Here is a 16,392-nt window from a genome sequence, read left to right on the forward strand (position 1 = left end):
ATGTAATGTAACAGTGAGACTATGGGACCTAAATGTACGTTGCATGTAATCTAACAGTGAAACTATGGGACCTAAATGTACTTTGCATGTAATCTAATAGTGAGACTATGGGACCTAACTGTACTTTGCATGTAATCTAACAGTGAGACTATAGGACTTTACTGTACTTTGCATGTAATCTAACAGTGAGACTGTGGGACCTAAATGTACTTTGCATGTAATCTAACAGTGAAACTATGGGACCTAAATGTACTTTGCATGTAATCTAACAGTGAGACTATGGGACCTAAATGTACTTTGCATGTAATCTAACAGTGAGACTATGGGACCTAACTGTACTTTGCATGTAATCTAACAGTGAGACTATAGGACTTTACTGTACTTTGCATGTAATCTAACAGTGAGTCTATGGGACCTAAATGTACTTTGTCTGTTGTGTAACAGTGAGACTATGGGACCTAAATGTACTTTGCCTATAATGTAACAGTGAGACTATGGGACCTAAATGTACTTTGCATGTAATTTAACAGTGAGACTATAGGACCTAACTGTACTTTGCATGTAATCTAATAGTGAGTCTATGGGACCTAAGTGTACATTGCACATAATCTAAGAGTGAGACTATAGGACCTAAGTGTACTTTGCATGTAATCTAGCAATGAGGCTATGGGACCTAAGTGAACTTTGCATGTTATCTAGCAGTGAGACTATAAGACCTAAGTGTACCTTGCATGTAATCTAACAGTGAGACTAGATGACCTAAGTGTACTTTGTATGTAATCAAGCAGTGAGACTATAGGACCTAAATGTACTTTGCATGTAATCTAACAGTGAGACTATATGACCTAAGTGTACTTTGCGTGTAATCTAACAATGAGACTATAGGACCTAAATGTACTTTGTATGTAATCTAACAGTGAAACTATGGGACCTAAATGTACTTTGCATGTAATCTAACAGTGAGACTATGGGACCTAAATGTACTTTGCATGTAATATAACAGTGAGACTATAGGACCTAAATGTACTTTGCATGTAATCTAACAGTGAGACTATAGGACTTTACTGTACTTTGCATGTAATCTAACAGTGAGTCTATGGGACCTAAATGTACTTTGTCTGTTGTGTAACAGTGAGACTATGGAACCTAAATGTACTTTGCCTATAATGTAACAGTGAGACTATGGGAACTAAATGTACTTTGCATGTAATTTAACAGTGAGACTATAGGACCTAACTGTACTTTGCATGTAATCTAACAGTGAGTCTATGGGACCTAACTATACTTTGCACATAATCTAACAGTGAGACTATAGGACCTAACTGTACTTTGCATGTAATCTAACAGTGAGTCTATAGGACCTAACTGTACTTTGCACATAATCTAACAGTGAGACTATAGGACCTAAGTGAACTTTGCATGTAATCAAGCAGTGAGACTATAAGACCTAAGTGTACTTTGTATGTGATCTAACAGTGAGACTGTAGGACCTAAGTGTACTTTGTATGTGATCTAACAGTGAGACTATAGGACCTAAGTGCACTTTGTATGTAATCTAACAGTGAGACTATAGGAGCTAAGTGTACTTTGTGTGTGATCTAACAGTGAGACTATAGGACCTAAGTGTACTTTGTATGTCATCTTTCAGTGAGACTATATGACCTAAGTGTACTTTGCGTGTAATCTAACAATGAGACTATAGGACCTAAGTGTACTTTGTATGTAATCTAACAGTGAGTCTTCGGGACCTAAGTGTACTTTGCATGTAATCTAACAGTGAAACTATAGGACCTAAATGTACTCTGCATGTAATCTAACAGTGAGACTATAGGACTTAAATGTACTCTGCATGTAATCTAACAGTGAGACTATAGGACTTTACTGTACTTTGCATGTAATCTAACAGTGAAACTATGGGACTTAAATGTACTTTGCATGTAATCTAACAGTGAGACTATGGGACCTAAATGTACTTTGCATGTAATCTAACAGTGAGACTACAGGACCTAAATGTACTCTGCATGTAATCTAACAGTGAGACTATAGGACTTTACTGTACTTTGCATGTAATCTAACAGTGAAACTATGGGACTTAAATGTACTTTGCATGTAATCTAACAGAGAGACTATGGGACTTAAATGTACTTTGCATATAATCTAACAGTGAGACTATATGACCTAAATGTACTCTGCATGTAATCTAACAGTGAGACTATAGGACTTTACTGTACTTTGCATGTAATCTAACAGTGAGTCTATGGGACCTAAATGTACTTTATCTGTTGTGTAACAGTGAGACTATGGGACCTATATGTACTTTGCCTATAATGTAACAGTGAGACTATGGGAACTAAATGTACTTTGCATGTAATTTAACAGTGAGACTATAGGACGTAACTGTACTTTGCATGTAATCTAACAGTGAGTCTATGGGACCTAACTATACTTTGCACATAATCTAACAGTGAGACTATAGGACCTAACTGTACTTTGCATGTAATCTAACAGTGAGTCTATAGGACCTAACTGTACTTTGCACATAATCTAACAGTGAGACTATAGGACCTAAGTGAACTTTGCATGTAATCAAGCAGTGAGACTATAAGACCTAAGTGCACTTTGTATGTAATCTAACAGTGAGACTATAGGACCTAAGTGTACTTTGTATGTGATCTAACAGTGAGACTATAGGACCTAAGTGCACTTTGTATGTAATCTAACAGTGAGACTATAGGAGCTAAGTGTACTTTGTATGTCATCTTTCAGTGAGACTATAGGACCTAAGTGTACTTTGTATGTAATCAAGCAGTGAGACTACAGGACCTAAGTGTACTTTGTATGTGATCTAACAGTGAGACTATAGGACCTAAGTGTACATTGTATGTCATCTTTCAGTGAGACTATAGGAACTAACTGTACTTTGTATGTAATCTAACAGTGAGACTATAGGACCTAAGTGTACTTTGTATGTAATCTAACAGTGTACTTTGCATGTAATCTAATACTGAGACTATAGGAATAAGTGTACTTTGTATGTCATCTTTCAGTGAGACTATAGGAACTAACTGTACTTTGTATGTAATCTAGCAGTGAGACTATAGGACTTAAGTGTACTTTGTACGTAATCAAGTAGTGAGACTATAGGACCTAAGTGTACTTTGTATGTAATCTAACAGTGTACTTTGCATGTAATCTAATAGTGAGACTATATCACCTAAGTGTACTTTGTATGTAACCTAACAGTAAGACTGTATGTCCTGAGTGTACTTAATATGTAATCTTACTATAAGGCTAAAGGCCCTAAATGTACTTTGTATGTCATCTTTCAGTGAGACTATAGGAACTAAGTGCACTTTGTTTGCAATCTTGCAGTATGACCATAGGAACTAAGTGTACTTTGTAGGTAACCTTACAGGCAGTGATTTGGCTGTATGCACCATAAATATCTAGAAATATTATATCCATACTGTATTAACTTCCTTCTAATAATATGTTTTAGTTTACTACTTTGCTGCTCAACACCTCTGTATGATGTTTTATGTTAAATGCAGCATAAATGATTAATACCCACCCCCATCCAATAAAATAAGGAATAGCAGTTGTTACTCATTACTTATTCAACATGCAAATGGATGAAGATTCTTTTGCTGCTGAAAATATCTCATTCCAGTGATGAATATTCTTTTAATAAAGATATACATATTAATACACATGGGGCCCAAGTGGGCTTCATACTGCTCACCCAACTTAAGAGATGAGTATTTCACTAAGCAGGTTGATATAGTATTGAAAGAACACAACCAACATGTACTGAAAGAATACAACCAATGTAAACTATCTCAAAAACATTATATCTTATTGCTTGTATCTATTTTACTGTATTCTGATAAAAATTTGTTTTAAAGATAATGGCATAATTTATAAGCACATTTTCTTGTTATTGATCTAAGTCAGCCAGGATTAAAATGATATAAACCCATTAACCTAGTTTTATAGAAACAAGCTGAGATATAGTCTTCAGATCTAGGGAGGTAACAGTTTTATCATTAATAAACACTATATCCAAAGTCTGATTAGAATCAGACCAAGGATGTTGCTTCAATAGAGGCAATAAGCTCAACCAATCAGATGCAAGACCACCTCATTATTATGTATGAACCATCTTCACATTGGATAATATCCAAAATCCTGACAATATAATACTTTATTCCAATTTTGATAAATCTGTAACAGAATTATGGCTTCTAGAGTGTTAACAAGCTCATTTAGATGCAGTTAATCTAAATAATATCAAACTTGTTGAAGACTTTGATGACATAAACCAATACTGATTGAACCTATATCAGAAATATGGACTCCAGAGTGGTAATAAACAATGATGGATGGATGCATAATGGATTACAGACTGTGCAATACAGATGTAGGGCCATAATATAAACTCACAGACCTTATGCTAAAAACAAGTTGCTCAACCCTTGATGAAAACGTTCAGGATTGTATGCACTAAGGTGAGTTGGTGTGTGAAGGTAATTAAGTTCTATTAATTACAGCAACAAATATTAAATAATGATAAAACACAATAGATATATAATTGTGGTCTGATTTCATTTTTCTTTCTTCAGTCAGTGACCTTGACCTTTTGAGCTTCTGCCCTTGAAATTGATCAGATTCTTCCTTTCCCCAAGTGCAAGCCATCCACAAAGTTTAAGTGCAGTTGGTGGATAACGTTAGTTACCACGTGGAAATAATGGTAACAGAAAGAAGGACGAACAGACATGCTCTGCTTTATGACATGCACATAAAAATGGAAAATAAAATATAAGCCTCAAGAAATCCTTTAACACTGTATGTAGCTATACTCTTATCATAGAATGGCTTTTATACAATAAACAAAAGATTAAACAATCCATCAGTCTAATAAAAGCAGTATTCATTTAACTCACAGGTGTCATGGTGTGTACCACAGTGGCTTGAGTGCCATCAGGAAGTGTCACAATGTTATGAGCCCCTGTATCTATCTGGATAATGGATACTGTGCCATCAGGGTTGTTTATTGTTTGAACCATAGTCCTGTTGTAGTGGCTTGTAGCATTTGTTGAAGTAGAGGATACAGATCCATCCTCACCAAATATGTTTAGGAGATCATCTCTACTGTGATACCTATAGCAGTTCTTAACTATTGTCCTCAGTGCTTCTGTCCAGGATACCTACAATGAAAAGAGTAAAAATAAAAATGTCGGTCTAAAAGACAATAGAAATGTAAATGATCTCTTGAATTACTTTGAAACTTGGCAAAGAATCAAATCAATAAAAAGTGATCTGTTGAATAATTGCTAGAAGAACCCATGTAGCAAGAATACACAGTGTGCCATGTACGACCACTGGAAAGGCAACAAATTCTCTGCCTGTTAGAATATTCATAATCAATAGAAGAAAAAATGCCTGAAGTCGTATTCAATAACTTGAAAACAATAGAAACTGTTTAATTTTGACATGCAAATAATGATTTCTACCCTCTTTTTCTCCTCTTCTGTTCTGACATCACTGCGGACATTTGCCCAGGGGACATCATTTGGCCACCAAGGAGGTCGGCATTCCGGTTTACCCCAGCCTGGTTTGCTGCGTCCAGTAGAAAATTTCAACATCTCAGGAATGAAGGTTCGCAACTGGGCCTGTCAACATAAAAACAATTGAAGGAATAAATCCTTTATGTAATCTCCTATATTGCTGAACCTACAGCTGACAAGAAAAGTACACCTGAGATACTGAAATGTTTTTTACATAAATTTAAAAATGTGCCAATATTCTCACTGGAAGAAACCCTTCAACTTGATTTAAGAAATAAAACTGTTCTCCTCTTGTAGATAAGATTAACTTAGTTTTTTATACAAGTATGTACATTTAAAAGTTGGAGGCTATTTAAGAGAGATGCTATCAGAAATTTGGTTATGGAGGGGGAGGATTCCCATATCCACCTGCGGAGAAGTAAAAGAGGAGAAACTTTTGGCACTGTTTTCCCTACCATGCACTGAGATGCTTGCAAATTTCTGTATCGCTGCTTACAATCCTCTGTGTCATCGTGCACAGATCATCAAGTCCCCCATTTGCCCTATGTAAACATTTTAACAGTCTGTCAAAACTCAGCTAATATTGACCTTTTGTGTTATGAAAATTTCCTTCATGGCAAAGAAATAGATAAATTTTCTGTATCCCTCTATGAGACATTTTCAGTTGTTTCTTCTCAATAGTTTCTGCAGAAACCACACCAGATCTCAATCATACTAGCACCTGCATACAACACTTCTACCTAATCAATTAAGAGAATAAAATTCATACACTGCATGGAGGTAACTGTGCAACTTGTTCCCCAACGCATTTCTGTTTCTGTGAGAATTCAAGTCTGGAAGCATCTCTGATACTTGGGGCTAACATTATTTTGTTTTATACTCTTGACTAGTGTGGTTTTTTTTTTTAACAATCGTAAGTGGTGTATATTTAGCTGTCTCTGAGTTTTTCATTTCTGTGGATACTAGTAGAGTGTATTCAGTTGTTACAGAGATTTCCATTTATGTGGGTACTAGTGTGGTATATTTAGGTGTCAATGAATTTTTCATTTCTGTGGGTACTATTACAGCAACATTACTTTATGTAAAAGTGGATTATGTTTTAAGTCAACCACAGGCCCACATAATGACTTTAGTGTTTGCAGACCCCATCCATCATCCCTAAGCAATATTATGGATGTTACACAAAATCATGTAGTCATGGTCCACCCCATATCCAACAGCACTAAAGACAAAGTCATATCAACTCAAGGCATCTTATTTCTTCTCATCATGGATTGATCCAAAAAGATAGTTATTTTGGTTCTCTTACAGTGCTGTTTCAGTCTGCACCTGTGCTGTCCTGGTTATCTCCCTTCATTTATAAGTATAATTTCAGATAAGTGTCTGTGGATAATATGGATGATACATACTAGATATGTTATCAAAACCCTTCCTTATGTGCACAGACCCCAATGTAATGGCTGTAATATTCATGTTCCTCTGAATGCCAACAATACTTTAACTTGTCAGAAACAATCCAAAATGACTGTATGGTGGTTGCCTGGACCAGTTATAATCAACTTCTTTCTTCTAAGATCTAATATGCCAAGGGCCTGAACTAGGTACAGTTAACTCCTTTCTTTGATTATCTTCTATGCCAAAGGCCAGGACCAGTCACAATCAGCTCCTTTCTTTTTATATCTACTATGCTAAAGGCAAGACCAGTAACAATCAACTCCTTTCTTCTAAGATCTAATATGCCAAAGGCCAGGTCCAGTCACAATCAGCTCCTTTCTTTTTATATCTACTATGCTAAAGGTCTGAACCAGTTATATTACTATGCTAGAGGCAAGACCAGTAACAATCAACTCCTTTCTTTTAATATCTACTATGCTAAAGGCCTGGACCAGTTACAATCAACTCCTTTCTTTTAAGATCTACTATGCTAAAGGCCTGGACCAGTTACAATCAACTCCTTTCTTTTAATATCTACTATACTAAAGGCCTGAACCAGTAACAATCAACTCCTTTCTTTTAATATCTACTATACTAAAGGCCTGAACCAGTAACAATCAACTCCTTTCTTTTAATATCTACAATACTAAAGGCCTGAACCAGTAACAATCAACTCCTTTCTTTTAATATCTACTATGCTAAAGGCCTGAACCAGTAACAATCAACTCTTTTCTTTTAATATCTACTATACTAAAGGCCTGAACCAATAACAATCAACTCCTTTCTTTTAATATCTACAATACTAAAGGCCTGAACCAGTAACAATCAACTCCTTTCTTTTAATATCTACTATACTAAAGGCATGAACCAGTAACAATCAACTCCTTTCTTCTAAGATCTAATATGCCAAAGGCCAGGACCAGTCACAATCAGCTCCTTTCTTTTTATATCTACTATCATAGCTGCCAACCTTCCAGGCTCACAATTAGTGAAATTAATTATAAAAAGTCGTGAATTTGGACGTGAATTCGTGAAAAATACCATGACAATAACTCCATCCACTCTGACCACTCCGACCATCAATACTACACTATACCAAGTTCGCAAAATAAAAATAAAACACTACATATATGCAGAAATATTTATTTATCAAGACATGATACTGTGGCAGACTTCAACTTCCTTAACTGTTTGATCATAAATTTGTTTTCTAAACAGTTACAACTTCTTGCCTGCTGGTTGATCTTGGGGACTAAAATTGCTGACAAATTTTCTGCAGCTAAGGAGGCCCTAAAGTCTGTCTTATTTTTCCTCACTAAAGAAAATACTCTTTCTCTGTCACTGTTGCTGTGAGGAATGCACAGGAGCTGCAGCATTTTTTGTTCTTCCACGGGGAAAATATGGAAGTGATTTTCAAGTCCGGGAACATTTGTCAGAATGTTTAGCATGCTCTCCAGCTGATAAAGGTAGATTGTGTTCAACAAGAAAACTAACAAATAATGCTTCAGCGCTGGTAGCCTGCAGGTCTCCCGCCAATTGTTTAAAATATTCCAGAGCTGAAATCTGCGAATTCTTAATTTTCCCCAACTTCTGTGTTTTTTGCAACCGACATTCTTCCTCACATCGTCTCTGCGATGGTACATTGAGTGCAAAAAGCATGAATGAATATCAATGTAATGTTAGAATGCACAGCCAATTTATGATATATTCCAAATTAAACTTCACTTTTTGAGTAATACAATTCTTTTTCCTTGGTGGTGAAGACATTGTCAAGATCTTACATGTGATGATGAATGGTAACTCAAATCAGTGTTTAGAGTCTTGACGCATGCACAGAGCAAATTTCTGGTTAGGCCCCAGTTTCTCTCTAAAGCATTTGTAAAACTACCCTTATACATATAGATTAAAATAGGCTAAAATGCTTGCTACAGGACCAAATGTACTAATCGGCTGTAGATCTACTAATATTGTGAGCAGCAGTACTGGACCGTTTCGGTAACTGCGAATATCACGACTAGCACATAATGGGAATTTGGTTATTTTTTTTAAAGATTTAAAATAACTGAGGATTGGAAAATTCGTGAATTTTTAGCTTACGGCGTGAATCCATGAATCGCTGAAAAAGTCGTGAAATTCACACCAAATTCATGAGGGTTGGCAGCTATGTACTATGCTAAAGGTCTGAACCAGTTATATTACTATGCTAGAGGCAAGACCAGTAACAATCAACTCCTTTCTTTTAATATCTACTATGCTAAAGGCCTGGACCAGTTACAATCAACTCCTTTCTTTTAAGATCTACTATGCTAAAGGCCTGGACCAGTTACAATCAACTCCTTTCTTTAATATCTACTATGCTAAAGACCTGAACCAGTAACAATCAACTCCTTTCTTTTAATATCTACTATACTAAAGGCCTGAACCAGTAACAATCAACTCCTTTCTTTTAATATCTACTATACTAAAGGCCTGAACCAGTAACAATCAACTCCTTTCTTTTAATATCTACTATACTAAAGACCTGAACCAGTAACAATCAACTCCTTTTCTTTTAATATCTACTATACTAAAGGCCTGAACCAGTAACAATCAACTCCTTTCTTTTAATATCTACTATACTAAAGGCCTGAACCAGTAACAATCAACTCCTTTCTTTTAATATCTACTATACTAAAGGCCTGAACCAGTAACAATCAACTCCTTTCTTTTAATATCTACAATACTAAAGGCCTGAACAAGTAACAATCAACTCCTTTCTTTTAATATCTACTATGCTAAAGGCCTGAACCAGTAACAATCAACTCAGTTCTTTTAATATCTACTATGCTAAATGCCTGAACCAGTAACAATCAACTCCTTTCTTTTAATATCTACTATACTAAAGGCCTGAACCAGTAACAATCAACTCCTTTCTTTTAATATCTACTATACTAAAGGCCTGAACCAGTAACAATCAACTCCTTTCTTTTAATATCTACTATGCTAAATGCCTGGACCAGTTACAATCAACTCCTTTATTTTAATATATACTATGCTAAAGGCCAGAACCAATTACAATCAACTCCTTTATTTAAATATCCACTATGCTAAATGCCTGGACCAGTTAGGATCAACTCCTTTCTTCTAAGATCTAATATGTCAAGGGCACGAACTAGGTACAGTCAACTTCTTTCTTTGAATATCTTCTATGCCAAAGGCCTGAACCAGTTACAATCAACTCCTTTCTTTTTATATCTACTATGCTAACGGCCTGAACCAGTTACAATCAACTCCTTTCTTTTAATATCTACTATGTTAAAGACAAGACCAGTTACAATCAACTCCTTTCTTTTAGTATCTACTATGCTAAAGGCAAGACCAGTTACAATCAACTCCTTTCTTTTTATATCTAATATGCTAAATGCCTGGACCAGTCACAATCAACTCCTTTCTTTTAATATCTACTATGCTAAAGGCCTGGACCAGTTACAATCAACTCCTTTATTTTAATATCTACTATGCTAAATGCCTGGACCAGTCACAATCAACTCCTTTATTTTAATATCTACTACACTAAAGGCCTGGCCCAGTTACAATAAACTCCTTTCCTTTAATATCTACTATGCTAAATGCCTTGGCCAGTCACAATCAACTCCTTCATTTTAATATCTACTACGCTAAATGCCTGGACTAGTAACAGTCAACTCCTTTCTTTGAATATCTTCTATGCCAATGAGCTTTTCTGGTGAAATATCCACTTGTATTGAATACTGGAACTCCAAGTTTTCACAATGTAAAAATATTATAACTGAAAACAATAAATACAAATGAGAATTTTGGTAAAAAGCAAAGGTCTCTACTGATTCGAATGTAAACTGTCATGTCCATTCAAGGATTCACAGATGAAGGACTCATTTTTAAATATTTTGTAAGTAAGATGGCGGTAATCAATATTATTTCACATTTTCTAAATAAATCACACATGTAATTTGATTTTCACTCTCCCTCCACGATTTAAGACCTGTGTCATTTTATCAACTGGAGTTGGAATTCCATCTAATGCCAGCTGAGGAAGGTCATACACATTGCTATCTCCTCCACCATTATGGGGCGAAACATGCTCTGCTAGAGATGCCTCTAAGTCTTGCATGATAATTCCCTTACAGTTACGAATCTGAAAAAAGAAACAAAATGTACATAAAAAAAATGTTGGAAATATAGGGCAGAACAATAAAGTTAGTGTTTTAAGCTGTAGATGGTATTGCTTCTATCATTTAACAAAAAGGAGCAAACTCCCCCACAACCTAAACTTTATAGAGTGCCAAACCTGCTGATAAGTTGGCAAATTATTTCAGGACATAGGGTCAAAAACATGCATAATAAAAATTCATCTATGCTTATTGTCTATCTCTGTGATATTATGTTGCTCGCTTCCTTACACATATGACATTATTTAATTATATTTCAATAGTATAAGTTTGGTAATTTGTACATCTGTAATGAATGCATTATTCTTGTTATGTTTGACACATACATCACAAATTATTCCTTTATTACTTTTTTGATGGGAATTGATGTTTCTCTGTCCACACTGTTTGAAACAGATGATCATACTTCAATTCTTCTCAATGTTAGTGCAGTCTCAGCTGCTACAGAACTGCAACATTCTTCCCCAGTCTCAAATCCAGATGCGTGATCTGGCAAGGAATATCTGCCATCCTCAGAAAGAGACAGAATTTCTACTGTCCACAAATTGTTCTTTGTGATATCTTGTAAAAAAAATATATACAAAATTGACTTCCAATTCTTTCAAACTTTTTCTATTTACAGTTGTTCAATGAAGATAGTATGGCATAAATGGGGCAATGTATGCCTTATCCAATCAGACTGCAGGATTACTTGAACCCATTTTTGATTCCCACCCACACACCCTACATATTATAAATCATATCTCTTTTGAAGTCAGTTGGCCTTGACATGTGTACAAGATGAAGTTTCTGATCAACATATCTGCAAAAATCCAGTATACACATCCTTACACAATGGATCAATCAAAATACACCAAATTTGAACCAGAAGGAAATGTTGCAGGCACAACTTGTGGTTTTGTTTGCTCCAAGGTCATGAAATTATGGAGATCCCATATTCCTGCAATCCAGAAGCAACTTTGTACAATGTCTGTATTTGTCATCAGTTTAGAACTGGCTATAATGTACACATTATTTCTGACATGCTTGAATTTGTCCTTCAACAATGTTTATTTGGACTAGCTAACAAAACACGAGTCCCTCAAAAGGAATGATGCTCCACTGGGCAAAAGGAATTTGTGAAATTCAAGATATGATCATTTCCTCCTTGTAAATGTTGAGTGTTGAACCATCTCTGATATTCATCAGTGATAACAAGATTTTCAAATTAGTGGCTATAGTACAAATACTGGATGCCAGTTTGCTACCATATTCATATCAGACTAACTATTGATTATTATTAGTCTTTTGGTAAAACCCAATGTCATGATGATTATCCATACTGGAAGAGCAATGAAAACAAGATTTTTATGACAGATGTCATGGCAGCCATATTGGATGTACACTTCAATATATGTCTCTCTTCCTGCTCCACTCTATTATTCTGAGCTCTTTTAAAATGAAAACCCTGAAAAGATATAGCCTCTACTTGCATAAGCATTAATCTATTCCTTATCTGTGCAAGAATAGTGTTCTCTACTGAGAACCCCTTTTCACTGTCTGCTCTCTGAAGGGGCATTTACATAGTAAACATGAACAAGTTGAGAAAACTGATTTTTTATGTCTGTTATGTACAATTCTACAGTCTATTGTCCTTTGGATACTTCTGCTCCAAAACAACATTTTTCACCAATATAAAATTTGCCAAAGTTTCACTTTCTTGAATCAGTGCTTTACTGACTACTATGCCAGATTTCTTATCTGTTCCATAATGCTGTATTACGGTTTAGTCTGCCGATGCTATAGCCCACATGTACATACAGGTATTTTAATCAAATAAAGATCTTTTACTTCTTAATTTCACTTTTAGATTCTTATTTAATCAATTTACCTTAATTTACCTACCAAGTTATGTAGCACACAAGCCCAATGGGATAAACTGTTTAAGACAATAAATGAAAATTGCACTCTACTTTGTTTGTTCCAGGGCCCAATGTGCCAATCATTTTAGTTTAACAACCATTAAAGTCAAGCCAAAGAACCCAGATGTGTAAATAGTTGCCTACCTGAAGAAAAAAAAGATGTTGCAACAAAAGATGTGATACTTATCTCTACTGCTGGGACTGATGCCATGACAAGCACTTTAAAGGTGAACTGCTAAGCTCAAATTATATACTGCACAGAGTATTTTTTCATATGTGTGACTTTAAACTAATTTGCGCAAGTTCTTGTGCATCACTGTTCTTCGAGTGTGCAAATTTGCACAAACATTTGCACAATTTGTGCAATCATGCACCCTGGCAGCATCTCTGGATATAGCCATCTATTTGGAGCGGCTCTGAGATGACAATATTCTCAAGATAGATGACTTTCAACTGAGAAGAAGTAATAATACCGTATTTACCGCATATGTTGGCACACGATAAAATAATTATTTTTTTCCCTGTCCCAGAACTTATGGTGAAACATTTTTTCACTTTGGTCATATGTCCCAAGACTTAAGAAATGAAATAAAATTGTATTGCATTTGTGCCTCCCCCACCCCACCCCACTGCACGTTGCAATACAATAGATAAACAAAACGTTGAATTGATAATAAAAAAAAAGAAACTAACCTGTGTTGTTATCATTTATTCCTTTTTTCAACATGAGCATTTAAGAATAAAATATTTCAACAAAATCTGTAAGCGTAGGATTCCATACAGTAGCATGTATCAATTATGTCTGATACCACACACCACGTTGTTCACATGAACATTGAGAAGCTATTGTGTGTGGTTGAGCTCCAAAGTTTGAACATGTTATCCAACTGAAGACTGGAGCCAACAAAATCACAAACAATAGGGAAATAGTCAACCGATATCTTGAAGACGCTATTCACTCATGACACGGTGTTGGGTGCAAAATAATCAAGATTGAATTATATCCAGGTCTACTGTATGACAGTATGTCGCAAATAAAAATGATCATTTGAAAACACATTCACTTAAGTGTAACTGACAATCTTTTCACCAGCTTGGGTTACAGAATTATCCTTACTATTTACCCGCAGACGTCAATGATACATTGTATTAATTGTAACCACAGATGCCAAACACATAGAACATAGAAGCCCTGGTGGTGAATAAACACGATTGGCAAGCAATTAGTTAACTCCTTCTTTGAACCTACCGACAGGACATCAAAGACAAAAGGTGATTTTTATTACAAAGCAAGCCAATCACAGAAGCCGACTTTGGTTACTTTTTTTTTGTTTTTGGTAAAGGATATCAATACAAAGGTTATTTTATTGCAAAGCAAGCCGACGTTGGAAGCTGACTGGATTTTGTGAAGTGAGCCGATTTATATGTATATAATATACAAAGACAGGTAAGAGATATGGAAGCAAACTTGGGTTCCTTTTCAATTATATTCATGGTAATTTTGAAAATAAATTGAAACAATCGACCAAATTTTGACGCAGTATAGTGCTTTGTGCACATATGTCGATGAATTCGCAAACGAGAGGGAAATAATCAACCAATATATTAAAGAAAACTGCCATTCACGCATGGCATGGTGTTAGGTTCAAAATAGCCAAGAATAATTTTTATCCAGGTCTACTGTATGACAGTATCTCGCAAAAAAAATCATTATTTAAAAACACCTTCACTTGAGTGCAAGTGAAGATCTTTTTGCCGGCGCGGGTAACAAAAGTATCATTACTATTTATCCGCAGACATCAGTGCACCTTTGTAATAATTACTATAAAAAAGGCCAAGCACATAGAAGCCCTGGTGGTAAATAAACACAGCTGGCAGCCAACAGTAAACTTCTTCTTTGAACTTACCGACAGGACATCAAAGACAAAGGTTATTTTTATCACAAAGCAAGCCGACGCCGGAAGCTGACTTTGGACTCAGAAGCCGAATTTTTTTAAAAGTATATCAATACAAAGATTATTTTATTGCAAAGCAAGCTGACCTCAGAAGCCGACTTGGATTCTTTTACGTGTGCCGATTTTTTTATCTTTTAGCTTCGAATAAACAAAGGCGGCCGAAATATGGAAGCTAACTTGGGTTTCTTTTCACCAGTATTCACAACATTTTTTAAAATAAAGTGAAACAATGGAACAGTTTTTAAAGTTTACAATATAATGCTTCGTGTGCGAACATCGATGACCCAGCATCATCCAGAAGATTTGGATCAAAGTAAAATCACGTGATGAATAGATCATTTCGCCGACAATATGATCATTAACATGGATAAAACTCTAGTGTACTTTGATTGCACTCCTGGATGGACTGACTGTAAGATGGGCATCAAAAGTGTGAGAATTAGCAAGACTAGTGCAGATTTGAAAATATCTGACTTTTGTCCTTGCAGTTTCTGCTTCAGGTGGTGTGTTGTCTCTAACATTTTTTCACGGTATGAGAAAGCTAAATATATATTCATGTACCAAATGAATAGATCGTACGTGTGCAGGAGAAGGGTTGTGTTTATGAGACACTGCTGCAGTGGATTGAAGAGTTTTATGTCAAGTATACAGTTTTATATTTTTTAAAATAAAATTTCAGTTGGAGTGCAATTTCCGACATGTAATTTTCGAATGATTTAAATGGTGTCCCACAACTTACGACTCGAAAAAAACGGTGTCCCAGAACATACAGTGCACAAAAAAATTACTTTTAAAATTAATTTATGGTGTCCCACAAAAACGGTGTCCCAACATATATGGTAAATACGGTAACAAGATTTTCTAGATGGCTGCTGAGATGAGATCAGAACTATTTTCAACTGACACCAATTGGACATCATAACATGTCTTCTGGTGAAAACCCCATTTCAATATGACTTTCTGTTCAAGGAGAGATGTAATAACAAGATTTTTAATATGACTGCCATTTCACCCATACTGGATGTCAAATCAGCATCAATGTTATAATGGACCAGCTAGATGTAATGTCATTTAGTGAAAACCCATGCTGATATCACCATCCATTCAGGAAAAGTACCAATAACAAGGTTTTCAATGATTCCTGTGGTGACCATATTGGATGTCTTTATTTAGAACAACTAGACCAAAGAATAAATGCGCATGCATTTGGAATAGTGATAAAAAAACTTGTGCTAACAGATAAAAGAAAACATTCCATCCCATTTGCTCTTTTGGTCTATGACCAGTAGAGATACAAACAAGCTTCAAGCTGATTTATTGTCACTGAATTTTAAGATTTCTCAATTAT

General features: G+C 35.5%; 1 protein-coding gene across 5 annotated transcripts in view; it reads right to left on the reverse strand.

The window, feature by feature from the left end:
• Positions 1-16,392, reverse strand: part of LOC149788615 (DNA-binding protein P3A2-like) — a 52,072-nt gene that overhangs the window by 17,688 nt on the left and 17,992 nt on the right. For all 5 annotated transcript variants that reach the window (XR_016424182.1, XR_016424181.1, XM_089974697.1 and 2 more), the window contains 3 exons: positions 11,002-11,154; positions 5,514-5,672; positions 4,944-5,207 (listed from right to left, as the gene is read on the reverse strand). Coding sequence is in view for 3 of the 5 variants with exons in the window: in XM_089974697.1 (XP_089830823.1) it covers positions 4,944-5,207; positions 5,514-5,672; positions 11,002-11,154 (576 nt within the window). In the remaining 2 variants the exon portion in view is untranslated. The remainder of the gene's footprint in view (positions 1-4,943; positions 5,208-5,513; positions 5,673-11,001; positions 11,155-16,392) is intronic.

The sequence above is a fragment of the Sinohyriopsis cumingii genome, chromosome 11 (genome assembly GCF_028554795.1).
Source record: "Sinohyriopsis cumingii isolate HCF-2022 chromosome 11, ASM2855479v2, whole genome shotgun sequence".
Classification (NCBI taxonomy): domain Eukaryota; kingdom Metazoa; phylum Mollusca; class Bivalvia; order Unionida; family Unionidae; genus Sinohyriopsis; species Sinohyriopsis cumingii.